This window comes from Oncorhynchus keta, chromosome 21 (genome assembly GCF_023373465.1).
Source record: "Oncorhynchus keta strain PuntledgeMale-10-30-2019 chromosome 21, Oket_V2, whole genome shotgun sequence".
NCBI lineage: Eukaryota > Metazoa > Chordata > Actinopteri > Salmoniformes > Salmonidae > Oncorhynchus > Oncorhynchus keta.
Genome location: NC_068441.1, coordinates 22,088,199 through 22,109,596, shown reverse-complemented (window position 1 = coordinate 22,109,596; position 21,398 = coordinate 22,088,199). Strand labels below are relative to the sequence as shown.

The 21,398-nt window shown below is 41.6% G+C and overlaps 2 protein-coding genes across 3 annotated transcripts in view; one reads left to right on the top strand and one right to left on the bottom strand.

Annotated features, from left to right (window-relative positions):
• The window catches only part of LOC118400263 (succinate dehydrogenase [ubiquinone] iron-sulfur subunit, mitochondrial-like), a 401,361-nt gene that overhangs the window by 254,118 nt on the left and 125,845 nt on the right, over positions 1 to 21,398 (top strand). The gene's annotated exons all lie outside the window — the stretch shown is intronic.
• Positions 1 to 21,398, bottom strand: part of LOC118370843 (ephrin type-A receptor 8-like) — a 153,131-nt gene that overhangs the window by 11,591 nt on the left and 120,142 nt on the right. For both annotated transcript variants that reach the window (XR_008074244.1, XM_052473469.1), the window contains exons 6-7: positions 1,506 to 1,661; positions 764 to 1,174 (exon numbers count right to left, since the gene is read on the bottom strand). Coding sequence is in view for 1 of the 2 variants with exons in the window: in XM_052473469.1 (XP_052329429.1) it covers positions 764 to 1,174; positions 1,506 to 1,661 (567 nt within the window). In the remaining variant the exon portion in view is untranslated. The remainder of the gene's footprint in view (positions 1 to 763; positions 1,175 to 1,505; positions 1,662 to 21,398) is intronic.

Genomic DNA, 21,398 nt, shown 5'->3' with positions numbered 1-21,398 from the left:
GGGAGCCGTGCGTCGGGATGGTGCCTCTTCCTGTTCGCTCGGCGGTCGTGGTCGACGGCCTATTAGCTGCCATCGATTCCCTTTCCTTTTGTTTCTGTTTATTGGGTCTAATTGGTTACACCTGTTTTGAGTTAGTTTTGTTTGTAGGCTATTTAAGGGCACTAGGCCTGCTGGGTATTGTGCGGGTTTGTTCTCTGTTTATTGGTGTTGGTGTATTAGTGTGATCTCTTTTTTTCCGGACAGTTTTAGTCCTGCGTATTATGGACGGGTTGTTTCATGCGTCCTTGTGTTTTGCATGTCCGTGTCTCCATTGTCTTTGGAATAAAAGATCCAAGTACGGAATTACCTGCTCTCTGCGCTTGACTCCTCCACTCACCATTCATAGAAGTCATAACAGAAGAATGATCAATAGAAACAGGATGCAGCTGTTTCGAGTCTCATAGCAAAGGGTAGGAATGCTTATGTAAATAAGGTATTTCTGTTTTTTATTTGTAATACATTTTTCTCTTTGCCATTATCGGTTATTGGTTGCAAGTAGATTAGGAAAATGTTTTGTTTAATCCATTTTAGAATAAGGCTGTAACATAACAAAATGTTGAAAAAGTCAAGTTGTCTGAATACCTTTTGAATGCACTGTATGTATCATGCAGCCTAGCTGTTGAGATGTTATTTTTAATGTGTAAACTGTATGTGTTTGATCCACAGGTAAAACAACCTACATGCATATATTTATATGTTTTAAATCGATACAGGTGTCCCCTACCTGCCTGGTTCGTGGTGATGTTGACAGATATGAAGGGCGCCGGCTCATTGCTTAGGTGAGTCACCGCATTCATCGCTAGGATACGGAAGGTATAGTTGGCGTGGGCAACCAGGTTTAGAACGGTAACCCAGGGTTCGGTCAGCAAGCTCTGCCGGGGAACAAACCGCACCGGGACCACCCCAGAGCGGTCCACCGTCCCTCCACCCTCTCCTCCCATCCCCTCTCCCACACTGGTTGACCCCATCCCTGCTGTACAGTCCTCACACTGCCCCCCTTCCCCAGAGCACTTCTGACAGAGCACGCTGTACAGCAGGTCACTGCGACCCCCCGAGTCCATCGGTCGACCCCACTCCAGATTCACTGACGTACCGTTAACCGACGATATCATGTTTACTGGAGCTGTTGGGGGGCCTAAGGAGAGGAGAAAGAGAAAAAGTGATGGAGGAGAACAATTTGAAGGGAGAAGAGAGAGAAAGTGATGTATATTTGCATGTTTTTCTTCATGATTAGCACCTGAACCAGTGGAATGTGCTTCTATTTTCTCTTTCAGATGTTTATGTTCATCTAGTGTTTAGAGAGGCCCTCTAAAGGGGAAATTCAAATAAATAATCATAGAAATTTAGCTTATGCCCAGTTAACCAAATCACCCAGGTCACCCAGGCCATGTGTAAGATAGGTGGACCTACATGTGATTATTCGGTCTGTGTGTGTGCATGCCTGTGTGCATTTGTGAATTATGTACTTGTGCAGGGTGCGGCAGGGGGGTCTGTAGGGGCCCTGTAGTGGCTGGAGTCACAGGGGCAGTAGAGGGCAGCTCTGGTCTCTGAGTGGCTTTGTAGAGGACATCTCCCACACAACCCATCACCTGCCATTGGCTTATAGAAACCCACCTCACACGCTGTATGGGAAAGAGAGGGTTGGAGAGAGTAGGGGGGAAGAGAGAGGGGGGAAGAGAGAGGGGGGAGAGAGAGGGAGAGAGCAAAGGGGAGAGAGAGAAAGAAAGGGAGAGAGGGGGAGAGAGAGAGACAGAGAGAGAGAGACTATTTGCACATCATTACAACACTATAATATTACATTTTTGTAAGGGTAATGCTCACTGTTAATTTTTATTGTTTATTTCACTTTTTTAAAATGATCTATTTCACTTGCTTTGGCAATGTAAACATATGTTTCCCATGCCAATAAAGCCCTTAAATTGAATTTGAAAATTGAAATTGAGAAGGGAAGGGAGATAGTGGAAAGGGAGAGAGAGACAAAATGTATATGAATACACATAATAATCTTGGAAAAGATTATTCTTTGGTCCACCCCATTATTTCTAGGGAAACTCCAACAGTCAATATGGAATTGGAACCCTGCATCGACTCACTGACTGGAGAGGAGGGAGAACAAAGTTAGACTTTTACACACACATTTGGGCCAAAGAGTCAGTGCACTGTTCATACTCCCGTAGGAAAATCTAAATGTAGACCACGTTTCAACCATATTCAGTACACATACTACATATGAACTTTCAATAATACAGGCTCCACTGATAAATGTGGGTTATGTGGCAGGGGAATCGGAAATATCTGGCAACATCATGGTTTCACTGTGCCTCCTCAGTAAAAAAAGAAAAAAGCTTACCAACATGTCTCTGCTCTGTTAAGAATGCAACAAGATCTCATGGATTTACCCATTTGACTTCAGATTCGGATGTTTTTCCACATTTCTCCAAATTTCAAAGTTGCTCCAAACGTCAGATTTCTTGGTGTTTTTGACACCCTGGGTTGACTGCCCCTGCTCAGCACCATTACATTTCCCCAACCTCAAATGTAAAGTTGCTCCAAACGTTACATTTAGAAATGAAAGGTTAAGGTTTTGGATAGGGTTAAAACATGAACCCTTGACACTGGTGGGAATTGGCCTATATGGACTGGGATAAATGGAAATGTTTCTTACATAAGAAATGCATATGAAATGCATATGCATAAGCATGATAGCAATTGAAATGGAACAGTTTTGAAATAGTGGAAACATTATTAGACCAAAGATGAGGACACTACACTGTTGATTTTATGTGCATGTTATATTTACTATACTTTTTGCTGCATTTGTTGATAACAAAAACGGACAATATTCTGGATACACTTAGTAGCATAATAATAACATTCCTGGAAAATTTGGGGTACATGCAACATAAGACTAAAAAAATGACAAGGGTCTGAATGAAAGGAGTAAATTGTGTCTCCAAGTGGCCACACCTCTCCAAGGAGTTCCTAAGTAATTGCGATACATTTTTATGACTTAAAGTGGTGGTCCTTCTGTAGCTCAGTTGCTAGAGCATGGCGCTTGTAACGCCAGGGTAGTGGGTTCGATTCCCGGGACCACCCATACGTAGAATGTATGCACACATGACTGTAAGTCGCTTTGGATAAAAGCGTCTGCTAAATGGCATATATATATAAAGAAGTCGTCAACATTAAGGTGCTTCATTGAACCCTCCTAGCTGTGCCATTGAGGGACTAGAACAAGCACTCTTGTTTTGTTGTTTTGCATCCCCGCCATCCCACAATTACTGTTGTTGTTTACGGCCCATTATAAACCGCAATCTGGGTCAGGTGGCATCATTTGAATGCTTGTTCTATTGCCAACATAAATAGCTGTTCTAAAATATGATATGATAGAAATCAAACTGGATGGACATCAGAAATAGAGGAAGGACTAAGAACAAACAAGAGAGAACTATTGTAAAGTAGACTGTCTCTGTAGAATGTGTATAAGATGTATGGATTGAAGGTAGAAGCATAAGTGTTTATTAGTTTACTCCATTTGGGTTATCGACGGTAGGGTTTGCGGGAATAATAATAAAGATACATACTTTTTTTTTTTTAAGAATATACGTCTATATAGGTATGTGTATGTATATATGTGTATATATATATGCATGCGTGTAAAGATATATATATTTACCCCAAAAATATGGGGGATTGGAAATGATGCAGACAATTACAGTGAAGATGCTGGAGGAAAGAGGTACAAAAGTATTTTTTATCCACAGTTAAACGAGTCCTATATCGACATAACCTGAAAGGCCGCTCAGCAAAGAAGAAACCACTGCTCCAAAACAGCCATAAAAAAGCCAGACTATGGTTTGCAACTGCACATGGGGACAAAGATCGTACTTTTTGGAGAAATGTCTTCTGGTCTGATGAAACAAAAATAGAACTGTTTGGCCATAATGACCATCGTTATGCTTGGAGGAAAAAGGGGAGGCTTGCACGCCGAAGAACACCCTCCCAACCGCAAAGCACGGGGGTGGCAGCATCATGTTGTGGGGGTGCTTTGCTGCAAGAGGGTCTGGTGCACTTCACAAAATAGATAGCTTCATGAGGAAGAAAACTTATGTGGATATATTGAAGCAACATCTCAAGACATCAGTCAGGAAGTTGAAGCTTGGTCGCAAATGGGTCTTTCAAATGGACAATGACCCGAAGCATACTTCCAAAGTTGTGGCAAAATGACTTAAAGACAACAAAGTCAACGTATTGGAGTGGCAATCACTGAGCCCTGACCTCAATTCTATAGAAAATGTGTGGGCAGAACTGAAAAAGCATGTGCGAGCAAGGAGGCCTACAAACTCAGTTAGAGCAGCTCTGTCAGGAGGAATGGGCCAAAATTCACCCAATTTATTGTGGGAAGCTTGTAGAAGGGTACCCGAAACGTTTGACCCAAGTTAAACAATTTAAAGGCAATGATACCAAATACTAATTGAGTGTATGTAAACTTCTGACCTACTGGGAATGTGATGAAAGAAATAAAAGCTGAAATAAATCATTCTCTCTACTATTATTCTGACATTTCATATTCTTAAAATAAAGTGGTGATCCTAACTGACCTAAAACAGGGTATTCTTACTAGGACTAAACATCAGGAATTGTGAAAATTGAGTTTAAATGTATTTGGCTAAGGTGTATGTAAACTTCCGACTTCAACTGTAGGTACCTGTATGCAAAGGGCATCAGTGTCTTAAATATATTCTTCTCCTTAATGCAACCCACTGTGTCAGATTTCAGCGCTCAGGCACCAAAATAAGCCATACAGATACCCGCCATGTTGTGGAGTCAACAGAAGTCAGAAATAGTGTTATAAATATTCACTTACCTTTGATGATCTTCATCGGAATGCACTCCCAGGAATCCCAATTCCACAATAAATGTTTGTTTTGTTCGATAAAGCCCATCATTTATGTCCAAATACCTCCCTTTTTGTTTGCGCGTTTAGTTCACTAATCCAAATTCAAGAGGCGCAGGCACTTTGTCCAGACGAAAAGTCAAAAAAGTTATATTACAGTTCGTAGAAACATGTGAAACGATGTATAGAATCAATCTTTAGGATGTTTTTAATATAAATCTTCAAAAATGTTTCCACCGGACAATTCCTTTGTCTTTAGAAATTAAAAGGAACGCAGCTCACTCTCACGGGAGCGTGCTTGACTTGGCATTCTGCCAGACCCCTGATTCAAACAGCTCTTATTCGCTCCCCCTTCACAGTAGAAGCCTGAAACAAGGTTCTAAAGACTGTTGACATCTAGTGGAAGCCTTATGAAGTGCAATCGGACCAAATTTTACAATCTATATTGGATAGGCAAACACTTGAAAACCTACAAACCTCAGATTTCCCACTTCCTGGTTGGATTTTATCTCAGGTTTTTGACTGCCATATGAGTTCTGTTATACTCACAGACATCATTCAAACAGTTTTAGAAACGCCAGAGTGTTTTCTATCCAAATCTACTAATAATATGCATATCTTAGCTTCTGGACAGGAGTAGCAAGCAGTTTACTCTGGGCACCTAATTCATCCAAGCTACTCAATACTGCCCCCCAGCCATAAGAAGTTTTAACAGCCGATTTTCCAAGGCAGAATACTCTGAGCGCAGCCCAATCCAGAAATCTGGCAGTGGTTTCTGATTAAACTCAATTTTCACAGAACAGCTTTCTGCATTTTCGCCGAGGCTCTCTTGTTCAGATATTGGTAAGTGGACTGGAGGCAGGCCATGAAAGGGATAATGAATCCTTTTTTTGTGTGTAATCCGTTTGAGGAATACCTGCGTTATTGCACACCCAACTCACTCAGGTGCATCGCTATATCACATTTGACATTGTCCGTAAGCTTGAGTTCATTTGCACACAAAGAAATCATACAATGATGGAAAGACCTGTGTGTTGTTAATGCAGACTGAGAAGAGCTCACACTTCTTAATCATAACCTCAATTCTGTCCCCAGTATTGAATATAGTTGCGGAGAGTTCCTGTAATCCTAGATTCAGATCATTCAGGAGAGAAAAAACATCACACAGATTGGTGAAGATTATAGTCAGTAAAGAAAAGAATGTGTCAATAGTTTGCCCCTTGATAACCAGCGCACTTCTGTATGTTGTAAAATCTTTACATGGTCACTACCCATGTCATTGCATAGTGCAGAAAATACAGGAGAGTTCAGGGGCCTTGCTTTAATTAACAAAGCAGCAGCTATGTTTGGCTACATATGGACCGATAGTGGAATTCCCGCGAGAGACTAACGGTTAATTTGATTGGATGTTTATTATTTGATTAGGCTACCTATATTTGACATTGTGTTGTTATTTTGCTGAACACTAGATGGTTTAATTTTATGTTTAGCAGTGAGGCCCCTCAGGCGAGAAATAAACCTCACCAAAAGGTATAGCCCCGTTGGAAAATGTGAGGAATAAAACATTTAAAAATATTAGAAAATATTTAAAAATGTATAAAAATGTAAAAATGTTTTATTTACGTTAATCACATTTTTATTTGGCGTACCCCCGATATTATTGTGTGTACCCCAGTTTGGGAATACCTGCAATAGACAAACATAGGATCATTCTTTTCAGAACAACCCAGGGTATGACATCATGTCATCTTGTAACTGTACATCAAACATAGTGATCATAATTGTTGAAAATGTATTTGACATTGTTTTATGATATGGAAATTTGGACTCACGGGTGTTTGGCTTACTTGTATGACATCAAAACTGTATTTATTATACTCCCCAACGTTTCATCCTTAAAAATACACAGAATCTTCTTAATTTATAGCATTTCCCTCAATTGACAACAAAACATTACCAAAAGAAGCCCAAATAGCATTGAGTGAATGGGGGCAACTTCTTGTAGCGTGCGGTGCTCAAGTTCAGAGCAGCCTTCAGTCAAAACCCATACAGCATTGTGAAGCGCAGAGCCTGACATCAATTATAGCATGTTACTGTACAGCCACTGCATTCCAATTTAGGAGCTTATCACTGCCCAAATCTGATATTTTCAACCCGTATATATGCCATTTAATATATGCCATTTAGCATACGCTTTTATCCAAAGCGACTTACAGTCATGTGTGCATACATTCTACGTATGGGTGGTCCCGGGAATCAAACCCACTACTATGGCGTTACAAGCGCCATGCTCTACCAACTGAGCTACAGAAGGACATGGGTACAAGTGTAATGGGATACATTTAGGCATTCATTCCAACTATCTAAGGTAAGAGTTAAGGTTTGGGATAGGGTTAAAACAAAGAAATAAAACATTTGTGTCTACCACTTCAGATCCGGAGTCATGGGATTAAACCCATCCACCACCTCTGTCCACTTGATGGTAATAGTGCTCGCTGTTGCCCCTAGTGGGCTGCTTTAAAGGTGGGCAGACATCCAATTTCGAAGTCAATCTCGAGCGATCTGCCAGAAGGATGAGCATCCTAAAATTTTGACCATTATTTAAAAAAAAATACAGAATATGATTCACAAAAAACGTGTGTGTTACTATATTGTATTACTGTATTGTACAGCACTCAATGTTGTTGATTATATTTCTTTATACCTTTCCGTAATTTACTTAAGTCTCTCAATACCTCTTAATTTTACTGCAGTGTGCTAAAAAAAGTGATGCTTATTTATAAAACCCTCTTAGGCCTCACTCCCCCCTATCTGAGATATCTACTGTAGCCCTCATCCTCGACATACAACACCTGTTCTGCCAGTCACATTCTGTTAAAGGTGCCCAAAGCACACACATCTCTGGGTCGCTCCTCTTTTCAGTTTACTGCAGTTAGCGACTGGAACGAACTGCAGCAAACACTCAAACTGGACAGTTTTAACTTCATTCAAAGACTCAACCATGGACACTCTTACTGACTGTTGTGGTTGCTTTACATGGTGTATTGTTGTCTCTACCTTCTTGCTCTTTGTGTTGTCTTTGCCTAATAATGTTTGTACCATGTTTTGTGCTGCTGCCATGTTGTGTTGCTTACCATGGTATGTTGTGCTCTTGCTATGTTGTTGTCTTAGGTCTCTATTTATGTAGTGTTGTCTCTCTTGTTGTGATGTGTGTTATGTTCCTATATTTATATATATATATAAAAAAAAATATCCCAGCCCCCGTCCCCGCAGGAGGCCTTTTGCCTTTTGGTATGCCGTCATTGTAAATAACAATTTGTTCTTAACTGACTCGCCTAGTTAACTTTAATAAAAGAATGTAACAAAAAATAAATAATTTGGGGTCACACAGAGTGCTCCTTGGTAGTCTTAAACAAATATACTTTGAAACAAAAGTATACACCTCACATGGTTATTGGCTTACATTTTGATTGTGCATCCCAATATTAATCTTTGTATACATCACAGAAGACTGAAATATAACACAACTGTTTGACATAGAAACACCAGATTTTAGGCGTAAAACAAATAAAAGTTTATTAATTCTGAAATTCTGAAAAATATGAATAACATTCTACCCATGAGGCCACTGGGTCATTTGATCACAGGAAAGGGCCACATTAAAAATGAACCCTGACAGTAAGAGTGCCAGTAGCATACTGATGCTGAATGTACCATCTGGAACACACAGACACAGACAGACAGTTTTGATCACAAACAGATTAACAGACAGGGCTGATATGGCACCTCTCTCTCACGTCAGTGTCCCCCAGGGAACTGGAAACTATTTCTATTTGCAATATTATTCCCACACTGTTTTCTCTCTTCCTTTTTATCCTGTTAATGCCTCCATCCTTGATGTTTTTTGTGTGTCTCCTGAGTTGAAAAGCTGGTCATGATAAACATCGGAACAGCTCGCTCATCAAGGAGGGAGGCGGCTTGCGCTTTGAAGTCGCTGACAAATTTACCAGGAGCATGCACGCATTTACACACAGTTCGAAATAACGATAATACTATACACATGTCACACACTACATGCACTCAAGAACACACACACGCACACAGATAATGGAAGCAGTAAAACTATAAACTCTATGTGTGTGTTTGTGTGTGTTTGCATTGTGTATTGTTTGGCACGTCAGTGTCTGTCAGCCTAGTGTTCCAGATGCAGGAGTATTTGCATTACAATTAATCTGAGTGGCTATGTGGTGGCTTTGTGTGCTGACCTTGATTTATTCTCAGAATAAGTGGGTAAATAAACAACACGGTATAAAAAGAGGAGTTGGAAAAGCAAATCATTCCTACACACGTGAGGAGACTGAGGGGGAACGGGAGAGGAGAGTCTTGAGTGCAACCTGGTCTGCTGGCAAAAGGACACATATTGCTATTTTCTTACCAGTCCAGGTGATGTTTTAAAATTCTGTTAACTTATTCATAACAGTTATGGGTCCTGTACACTTTCAGAAAGGGAGCCATTGCTTAAACGGCCTCTTGGCGGTTGTGGCGACCATTTTTATTTTCCACCATATAGCAATGTCTATTTTCCTTCATATCTGCTGAACCAAACACGATAACACAGAAAAGGTGACGTCTACAGCTATGGTTTGATGGTAAAGGATTAAAATAACGCCAAGTACAACACAATAAACAGTTCAGATCAGTGTTCCTTCATCCCTCAGATACTCTTCCTTATTACCATTGACTGCATCATGACCAAAACCACATCATATAAACCCAGAGGTATTCAGTGGAGCCTGTTCTCCCAGATGGAAGATCTCTAAAACTTAGCCAAAAACCCCACATTGTGCATTTGCCCAACTCATCCCACCTTGAGGTCTGAGCAGAGCAGCCTCAAAACAAATATCCACCTACATAACAGCAATGTCAAATCGGTTCTATTGTATGGTTTGGATTACTGGCGTGTTGTCAAGAACGACATGAGACGGATGAAATCTTTCAGCAGTGGATGTCTCAGGAGAATATGCTGCATCTTCTGGCTGAACAAAATACATAACAGTGAGCAGTAAAAGAAAATTGTTTGCAAAAATGTCACACAACACATCAAGGGAAGTTGACTGATGTTTTGGCCACATTCTCAGAATGCCCACATATAGACTAATTTTGGGATGACTTGGATTGAATAAGTATATAGAATATTAGATCTATGTCCGCATATGTGGACAACTCTCAGACTAGGGTCTTGTACACTCTGATCTACTATGACGTTGTTGTTCATCCATGCCATTAACTTATTATGACTTGTCTTGTCTAAATGTCTGGTTGTCAGATATACTCTACTGTACTTTCTTGCCAAAACTGACAGTGTGTCACAGCTTGCACTCCAACCATCTTCTCTGTTCAGCTCAAGAAGGCTCCTTCCGTCTTGTCTTCATCTTGCCACATAGTGCAGCTGCTGATTGGTCTTTGGGGGTTTAGGCCAGGTTAATGTGAAGCACTTTCTGACAAGTGTTGTTGTGAAAAGCACTAAATAAATGCAATTTGTAGTCATTGATTTTGATGTGATGCAAAATGAGTTTGATTTCTGTTTTTATTGACTGCTAGTGCAATCATAAAAGAAAATTGTGAATTGCTCGAAACTGAAAATGTTCCCTTCTGAAATATAATTTGAGGAGTGGTGGGTGGCATTTGGGACCAGCAAGCACTTGAAGTACATACTTGCAAATGAAATCACCCCTTGAAGTCCCTGGGTCCAGAGAAATCAAATGCCCTTCCTGTGTTCTGTGAATTTACACACAGTATCCACTTTCACAACCAGGGGCAAGAAGACAGTAGCAGACCACTCTATGTGTCTCTATGCCACAGACAGACATTTCCTTCCATGGCAACCATGGCGGTCCACCATTATATAATAATCGGAATAGTTTATGATGTTGTACATGGCGCCATTGTAATCTTTGATCGTCAAACATCAGGAATAGAAAAATGTCCATCACAGCCACCAGGAGGCGTTTTTGCAATGGCTCCCTTTCTGAAAATGTTCAGGACCCCAAACTATACAAGTGTACCAAGTTTCATGCTTTTATTTAAAAAATGAACGGCATCTAAAATTTGGCACATATCACCTGGACTATACTGACATACATAGCCATAGACAGCATTGAGTTAGTAAAAAGCTAATGTGGCCAAACTCAAAGAAATCTAGCCAGGCACAGGCACATGCACACACACTTTTATAGTTCTCTACAGGGACAAAACTAAGGTCAATAATAAGCAGGTAGAACTGCCGTTCTGGTAGGAGTGATGGATAATGTTGTCAGGAAAGTAAAGTGGAAATGGGTTAGGCTTAGTCTGGTGTGAATCTCTTCAAACTCAGGGGTGAAACTCAGGTGTGAATCTCTCCAAACTCCTAGACAAGGTCGTGTCCTACTATCTAAGTTACTAATCTGACCCAATGCTTGAGGCATTATCGTGATACACTACACCCTCTACGGCTCTTGCCATAAGTACTGTATTGCACTGTATGGAATAGATTGAGTCATTTGAAACACAGTCGTTGTCTCAAATGAGATGTTCTGCTTTCAATTTAGATACGTCTTTGATTGACTGACTGACTGTGTCTATGTACATGAACTCAGAGCTGGAAGTCTGTGGACAGAGCGGTGGATGGAGGGATGGGTTGCTGAGGAGTGATAGAGAATGGGTAGATGTGATTGTTTTTTCTCAACAGGGGTCAAGTAAAGGACGAAGAAGCTGTGACCATTCATTTAAAATATGAATGTAACTGGAGACAGCACATGAGAATTCTGAAGGTATTCTGGATAAAAAGTCAACTGTGTGTCTAACTTGAACTAAATCTCCTTATTTAAATTTAAAACATTCACACTAACTTTGTCCTGATTAGACAGTAGGCTAATTAATTAAATGGTTTATCATTGGATATAAACGTTAGACCTTAGACCAGATATAATTTAATTATGTAACTGTTTTCCACCACCATTAACAACAATAATAGAATTTCTCGTGGTAGAAGGGTGTCGCATCCCTCCAATAGAGTTCCAGACATGTGTAGAATCTATGCCAAGGTGTATTGAAGCTGTTCTGGCAGCTCTTGGTGTCTCAACACCCTATTACACACTTTTTCTGTGTGTTTCCGTTATTTTGACAGTTACCTGTACATGCATGTGGTGAAATGATTAAAACAGTGTTAGAAGAGATCAGGCAGCAGTACTCTGACACCAGAGCATGACTTCATTTCACCAAGTGCTTTGCATTCCCCTGGAGACAAATGACACATCTGAAGTTGTACAAGTAGAACATATTTATTTATCCCAGAGGCTGGAATTTGACCGTAATATGTCTTTATAGTCACTTTACCGGCTAATTAAATGACCTAAGTACAACAAACAGCCAGGAACATATTTCAAGAAACAGCTTAGGAAAAAAAGGAAAGAGAGAAATGATTTTTGTCTAAATGACAACGCAAACCTCCAAAAGGAAGATGTGCAAATACAATAGATTGTATTCTATTTCGAGGAAATGAACAGACATAATCTGATGCACAGGCAAGTAGAGTACAGTCATTTATGATAATAGACTGCTTTCCCTGTACGTTTAAATCAATGGCACTGATAAAGCCACCACAAAGAGAGCGCTACACAGATATAAACATGTTATCCTTTGAAAACGCCTCATGATTACAAATCAAACGAGACAAATGCATTGAGGGTAACGAGCATTAAATTGGTGTTAATTATCCAATTGAATGGCTGTCACCATCTAACCGTGTCTGATGGAACAGAGCGGAGAGACAGGGGGTGTGGGGGGGTCAAAAGGAGAGGCAGAAAGAGAAAAAGGGAAAAGAGGTTAGAGGAGTGAGAGGAGTGAGAGAGTGATACGAAGAAAGAGTAAGAGCTGAGGACAGTCAGAAAGAAAGGGTGAGACGGAGAGAGAGAGAGAGAGAGAGAGGAAAATACTGCACAAAAAAAGGAGACCTTCAAGGAAATGTAGGGAGAAAGAGTTGACGAATGTAAAGCACACAGCAGGCAAATAGGAGAGGGAGTGAGAGAGAACGTGAGAGGAACCTTGTCTCCACTTTTGAGTCTGTTTCATGATTCACTGTGAAGTATCAGAGAGGAAATTAATCAAGTGTTTTTATTTATTTAATTCAAAAGGACAAAGTGGGCTGTGAGAGATGGTAGAAAGACAAGAATCCTGTACCTATCACAGCTGCCTCTACTGAGCATAACAAGTTATATTTATTAATTCATATTAATTCGACAGTCTCTAAAAGCACTGGCATCGTTGATAGGTATCTCTGGTCTGAGTTCAGAGCAGTCCAGTCTAAGTAGACATTCAAAGTGAAATGCATGCTGTATCAAATGATCTAGCTATAGTATCTATTTATTTGACACAACTACTCTCCTTATATAAATTTGACAGCTCAAAAATGACTGTATAACTCCAAGTATTTTATTTTGAATTTTATTTAACCTTTATTTAACTAAAGGTTAAATAAAAATTGCTAGTTACCCACGCAGGCCTCCTGCGGGGACAGGGTCTGGGACTACATATATATATATATATATATATATTTGTAGTGTGTGTGTGTGTGGGTGTGTCCATATATAGAACAAAACACACATCACGACAAGAGAGACAACACTACATAAAAAGAGTCCTAAGACAACAACATAGCATGGCAGCAACACATGACAAAACAGCATAGTAGCAACACAACATGACAACAACATGGTAGCAATACAACATGGCAGCAGCACAACATGGTAGCAGCACAAAACATGGTACAAACATTATTGGGCACAGGCAACAGAACAAGGGGCAAAAAGGTAGAGACAACAATACATCACGCGAAGCAGCCACAACTGTCAGTAAGAGTGTCCATGGTTGAGTCTTTGAATGAAGAGATGGAGATAAAACGGTCCAGTTTGAGTGTTTGTTGCCGCTCGTTCCAGTCGTTAGCTGCAGCAAACTGAAAAGAGGAGCAGCCCAGGGATGTGTAGAGAGAGACTTAGAGACCTTTAACAGAATCTGACTGGCAGACCGGGTGTTGTATGTGGAGGATGAGGGCTGCAGTAGGTATCTCAGATAGGGGGGAGTGAGGCCTAAGAGGGATTTAGAAATAAGCATCAACCAGTGGGTCTTGTGACGGGTCTACAGAGATGACCAGTTTACAGAGGAGTATAGAGTGCAGTGATGTGCCTATAAGGAGCATTTGTGGCAAATCTGATAGCCGAATGGTAAAGACCATCTAGCTGCTACAGGAGTACGTGCAGTACAGCACAACCATGTATTTCAAAACATGTCATTGCACGGCAATAATTAACTCAACTCAATACTTCTTTCATTGTCCATGAAGGGCAATGTGTACCTGTTACAACCCAACCTTGTTTTGAAAATGGCTACAGGGAATATTCAAAGTGATATGGTGACAGTGGTGGTCAAAATGTCACCCTCCATTTCTGTGATTATATTTCAGCACACACTCATGCAGGCCATTTCAGCAGGCAGGGGTCTGAAAGAGGAGACAGCTCCCGTGCTCCCATCGGTTTAACTCAAAACGCTAAAGTCAGAGCAGGAAATAATTTAGTAAAGTCCTCTAACTCCTCCCAGACCCAGGCTGGCAGTGCCTCAGTGTATCAGTGATTTCATGTCTTTACACTGTAGTTGTTAAGCTCAGGCCTGGACGTGGTCATGGGTGGACAGTGTTGTGTAGGCCAGAGGTGGCACACACTTCATTAATAATTCACCCACTACCAGCCACTTTTTCACAACCTGTGTGTGTGTGTGTGCGCGTCGTGTGTGTGTGTGTGTGTGGGGGGGGGTCCATCCTTTAAAACAATATATATTGAATCCATACAGACAAACACACCAATATTGATACTGTATATCAGTCCCAGACTGACTGAGTATTTAACATAAATAATATGGATTTCACTGTCAGAGAATGCTGGGGCTTTGTGTGTGTGTGTGTCAGCACTCTGAGTAAGCTCTGTTGCTTTGTGCCATGATGTGAATTCTAGCCATCCGTACCTGCTGTGGAGATATCCGTCTGACCAATCGGAGTGGAGATTGGGGGAAAGTTTGAGTGACACAATGCTGCCTCGTCTGGTCCAGATATGATTCATTCTATTCGCTGCTCTCTCTCCCTTTCCCTCTTCCCCCCCCCCCCACCTCACTTACACTGCCTATGTTACAATGGCCCAGAAGTGAGAGAAGGCTTTTATAATAATGGCCTCTCCTCTAATCCCAGTTTATTATGTTGGCCAGAAGAAAGCGTCAGGACCAGACCAACAAACAAAGACGGCTAATTAGTCCTGGCAAAATAACAACATTCCCCACCACAACACACACAAACGTACCCTCCCAATGCCCTCTTCTCTCCTCTCGCTGCCAGCAGCTGCTGCGGTTATCAGTTACGATAGTGATTGTTGTTGTTTTTTGTTTTGTTGCTGTTTTGCACAACCCAAACTGGCCAATGGGGCACAGCACAAATTGTTATTGGCATGTTTATGATTGTGTGTGTAAGTCAGTGTGTGTGTGAGAGAGAAGGTGAGTGTTTGCTTGACTGTGTTTTTTCTTGAGTGAGTTTAGTGTTGAGAGTTGAACAGTTCCAACCAAACTAATGATATTTGATCAGTTTATGATTAAACAATGACAATGAATTGATGAAATAATAATTACCTTCGTGGGAGTTCACATTAAGGTGGAGATGTTGACAGCCACTTGAGAAAAGGAGATCATACTGTGTGGATGTGTGTGTATCCCTATCTTCAGGCTATGCTCAAACCCTACACCCCAACCCTGTCACTCCTGCTCCCGCTCCCCCTCCCTGGCGCTCGAGGGGGTGCCAGGCTACCTGTCATTATACTCACCTGTTAACATCATTACGCGCAGCTGCGCTCATTGGACTCACCTGGACTCCCTCACTGTGTTGATTACCCCTGTGTATATGTCTGCTCCTCTGTGTTGTTCCCTGTAGTAGTATTGTTTGCCGTCTTTATGTCCAGACGCAGTTCCTGTTCCGTTGCATGTCCGTCTGTATTAAATGGATCACTCCCTGTACCTGCTTCTCGTCTCCTGTGCTGGGCGTTACAAACCCGGGCACTCAGTTTTGCCATCTCTGGACTCTTGGCCCTCCTACCTCTACGGGAGTGCAGGTCCCGCTCAGCCCAGTCCAAGCCCATCTCTGTCCTGGCACCCCAATGGTGGAACCAGTTCCCCCTGAAGCTAGGACATCAGTCCCTGCCCACTCTCTGAAAACATTGGAAACCCTACCTCTTCAAAGAGTATCTTAAATAAACCCACAGCAACCCTCCTTCGTACCCCCTGCTCTCCCCGACCACCCCTCCAAAAAAAAAAAAAAAAAATGTGGCTTTTGTGAACTACCACTCACACTCTTTTCCCCTTTACTAGCTCTGACTTATCTGATAGTTACTTTATTGAGGGAAAATGTACTTACAGTGACTGTGATGGGGTTGTCCCAGCTAGCAATCTTAAGATGAATGCACTAACTATAAGACACTCTGGATAAGAGCATCTGCTAAATGACTCAAATGTCATTTGATTTCCTACCCTGAGGGTATCACTGTGTGTGTGGGAGTTTTCTAGAGGCCTTGTGTCATTCATCTCACAACAGAAACACTGCTGTTGATCATGAGATGTTTACACGATCACATTAGGACACGACGAGTTCATATTCAATTTCTCAAGGCTCTTATCATCTCGACTCTGCATTCCCCCTCCAATTATTTTAGACAGTGATTATAACTATATGATACACTCAAGTGAGCATCTTGAAGAACGATCTGGTACTCTTACAATCTCCACCTGGCACAGCCAGAAGAGGACTGGCCACACCTCAGAGCCTGGTTCTTCTTTTTCCTAGTTTCCCGTCTTTCTAGGGAGTTTTTCCTAGCCTTCTACATCTGTATTGCTTGCTGTTTGGGGTTTCAGGTTGGGTTTCTGTATAAGCACTTTGTGACATCTGCTGATGTTAAAGGGGCTTTATAAGTACATTTGATGAAGTGGACCTGAGACAGAGAGTAATGAAGTTCTCACCTAATTATTTGTATTTCTATATATTATCTCATCTCAAATCAAATCACATTTTTTATTTGTCACATGCAAGTGAAACGATTATTTACAAGCCCTTAAGAAAAATAATTGCTAAGTAAAAAAAAAATAGTAAAAAATAAAACATTTAAATAGAAAAATAGACAGTAGTTGAATAATAGAGGTAATATGTACATGTAGGTAGAGGTAAAGTGACTACGCATAGATAATAAGAGAGTAGCAGCAGCGTAAAAGAAGGGGTGGGGGACGACAACAATGCAAATAGTCTGACTCCGCCAGGAGTCTGTTCAGGAGGCTTATGGCTTGGGGGTAGAAGATGTTAAGAAGACTCTTGGATCTAGACTTGGCGGTAGAGAGAGAGAGCAGTCTATGACTGGGGTGGCTGGAGTCTTTGACAATTTTTAGGCCTTCCTCTGACACCCCCTGGTATAGAGGTCCTGGATGGCAGGAAGCTTGGCGCCGGTGATGCACTGGGCCGTACGCACTACCCTCTGTAGTGCCTTGCGGTCAGATGCCGAGCAGTTGCCATATCAGGCAGTGATGCTCTCGATGGTGCAGCTGTAGAACTTTTTGAGGATCTGGGGACCCATGCCAAACATTTTCCGTCTTCTGAGGGGGAATAGGCTTTGTTGTGCCCTCTTCACGTCTGTCTTGGTGTGTTTGGACCATGATAGTTTGTTGGTGATGTGGACACCAAGGACCTTGAAGCCCTCAACCTGCTCCACTACAGCCCCGTCGATGAGAATGGGGGCGTGCTGAGTCCTCCTTTTCCTGTAGTCCACAATCATCTCCTTAATGATCAGTTCTATCCTAGCTGTCAATCACAAGTGAATACTTTTACTACAGTATGTGTGTACTGAAGTTACAGAGAAGTAGTACCCCTCTGATATCCCTCTTCAAGAAATATCCTATTTACACAAGTATTCAGACACTTTGCTATGAGATTCGAAATTGAGCTCAGGTGCATCCTGTTTCCATTGATCATCCTTGAGAGGTTGTTACAATTTGATTGTAGTCCACCTGCGGTAAATTCAACTGATTGGACATGATTTGGAAAGGCACACAACAGTCTTTATAAGGTAATTGAAGATCCCAAGAAGCACTGACTGTTCCCAAGAACACAGTGGTCTCCATCATTCTTAAATGGAAGACGTTTAGATAGAACCACCAAGACTCTTCCTAGAGCTGGCCATCCAGCCAAACTTATCAATCAGGGGAAAAGGGCATTGGTCAGGGAGATGACCATGAACCCAATGGTCACTCTGACAGAGCTCCAGAGTTCCTCTGTGGAGATGAGAGAACCTTCCAGAAGGACAACCATCTCTGCAGCACTCCACCAATCAGGCCTTTATGGTAGCGTGGCCAGACAGAAGCCACTCCTCAATAAAATGCACAACAGCCCGCTTGGAGTTTGCCAAAAGGCACCTTGTCACGTTCTGACCATCGTTCGTATGTGTTTTCCTTGTTTTAGTGTTGGTCAGGATGTGAGCTGGGTGGGCATTCTATGTTGTGTGTCTGGTTTATCTATTTCTATGTTTGGCCTGATATGGTTCTCAATCAGAGGCAGGTGTTAGTCATTTTCTCTGATTGGGAGCCATATTTAGGTAGCCTGTTTTGTGTTGGGTTTTGTGGGTGATTGTTCCTGTTCCTGTCTTGTGTTAGTTTGCACCAGTTTAGGCTGTTTCGGTTTTCACGTTACGTTTATTGTTTTGTATTGATTCGTGTTTCCTTTGTTGTTCATTAAACATGAATCTCAATAGCCACGCCGCATTTTGGTCCGACTCTCTCTCACACCAAGAAAACCGTTACACACCTAATGTAACGATCGTCGTTGGAATGAGACCAAAGCGCAGCGTGGAAATTGTTCATATTTAATGTTCACAAAAAAACACTCAAACAAAATGACAAACGGAAAAAACGAAAGTGCACAGTTCTGTCAGGGAAACAACCTAAACAGAAAACAATCACCCACAAAACACAGGTGGGAAAAGGCTGCCTGAGTATGATTCTCAATCAGAGACAACGAACGACACCTGCCTCTGATTGAGAACCATACTAGGCCAAACACTTAGAAAATATAACCTAGAAAAGGAACATAGACAACCCACCCCAACTCACGCCCTGACCAACTTAACACAAAGACATAAAAAATAAACTAAGGTCAGAACGTGATACCTAAAGGACTCCCAGACCATGAGAAACAAGATTATCTGGTCTAATGAAACCAAGATTGAACTCTTTGGCCTGAATGTCAAGTGTCACGTCTGGAGGAAACCTTGGCACCATCCCTACGGTGAAGCATAGTGGTGGCAGCATCATGCTGTGGGGAGGAATGGGAGACTAGTCAGGATCTAGGGAAAGATGAACGGACTAAAGTACAGAGAGATCCTAGATGAAAACCTGCTCCAGAATGCCCAGGACATCAGACTGGGGTGAAGGTTCACCTTCCAACAGGACAATGACCCTAAGCACACAGCCAAGACAATGCAGGAGTGGCTTCGGGACAAGTCTCTGAATGTTCTTGAGTGGCCCAGCCAGAGCCCGAACTTGAACCCGATCGAACAGTTTCAGTTTTAAAATTGTTATGCATTGCAAACATTTCTAAAAACCTGTTTTTATTTTGTCATTATGGCGTATTGTGTGTAGATTGATGAGGAAAAAAACATATTTAATCCATTTTAGGAAAAGGCTGAAATGTAACAAAATGTGGAATGAGTCAAGGGGTCTGAATAGTTTCCGAATGTGTGTGTGCGTTGGGGCATTTGTGTGTGTGAGAGAAAGAGAGAAAGAGAGAGACAGAGGAACGGGGGAGGCCAATGAAAGGACAGGCAGTATAAAAGGCCCCTTCCAGGATTGTCTTTGTGTGATATATTTAATAAGTAAGAAATGCGTATTAAATACTCGTTGTTGACTCGCTGCGCCTCTCTGTGATATTTTCTACAGCGGCACATTGACAGATAATGATCACATTACGTGGTAAAGTCTCCCTCTTTCTCTCCTTTCTCTTTCCCTTTTCTTTCTACCACTCTTTCGATCTATCCCTCTCTACCCCATCTCGCTCTCGCTCTCCCTCTCTACCCCCTCCATCTCTCTACCCCATCTCTCTCTCCCTCTCTACCCCCTCCATCTCTCTACCCTTTCTCTCTATCTTTCTCTCTGAGTGACAGGGATGAATGTGCGCTTACCGGAGAGTCAAAGAGGTCCCAAACAAACCCACAATCCCTCAGTGTCTGGAAGAGCCAATAATTGTTGTCTAAGAGGGAAAAGTGACAAATTACAAGAGCTGCCAGCCATTGAGAAACACGATGCATGCACACACACACACACACACACACATGCAGGCGTACACACACACACACACACACACACACACACACACACACACACACACACACACAGAGAACTGGGAAAATGCAATTCAAAAACAGACAGCTTTGGGGAGTCTTATAGAGGAACTGTCGGAATTGCCTGACAATTTATGTAAATATGAAAAACAAAATATTTCACTCTGATATTTTTTGGTCGCTTGGAAAGCATAGTTTATTCAAGACATATTTGACACAGTCTAGTACCTGAATAAAATCAAGGGTAACCAAAAATAATGGCATAACTGACCCAAATGGTCCCGCTTAAAATTACTTGCAGCTTATTTATATTTATATGTATATTTATTATTGAACCCCATTAGCTGCTGCCAAAGCAGCACCTACTCTTCCTGGGGTCCAGCAAAATTAAGCCAGTTTATCGCCCGTGTAACGTCGTTCTTCGCTTGTAGAAAGAGAGTCGGACCGAAATGCAGCGTGGTGGTTACTCATGACTTTAATGGAAAAAATGACACATGAAATAACTATACAAAATACAAAAACAACAAACGGAACGTGAAACCTAATTACAGCCTATCTGGTGAAACTACACAGAGACAGGAACAATCACCCACGAAATACACAGTGAAACCCAGGCTACCTAAATACGGTTCCCAATCAGAGACAACGAGAATCACCTGACTCTGATTGAGAACCGCCTCAGGCAGCCAAGCCTATACAACACCCCTACTCAGCCGCAATCCCAAATACTACAAACCCCAATACGAAAATACAATATATAAACCCATGTCACACCCTGGCCTGACCAAATATATAACGAAAGCACAAAATACAATGACCAAGGCGTGACAGTCCGTGGCATGTCGTTAGTAAAAATTAGATAAAAACAAAGGGTGTAAACGGCTACCCTGGGAATTCCTGATTCTAACTGGATTATATTTGAGAGGCTTCCATTAAAGATCACCCTCTGTGTTCTGTTAGACAAGTAAGTCTTTATCCACATAATAGCAGGGGGTGTAATGTCATAACAGATACGTTTTTACAGC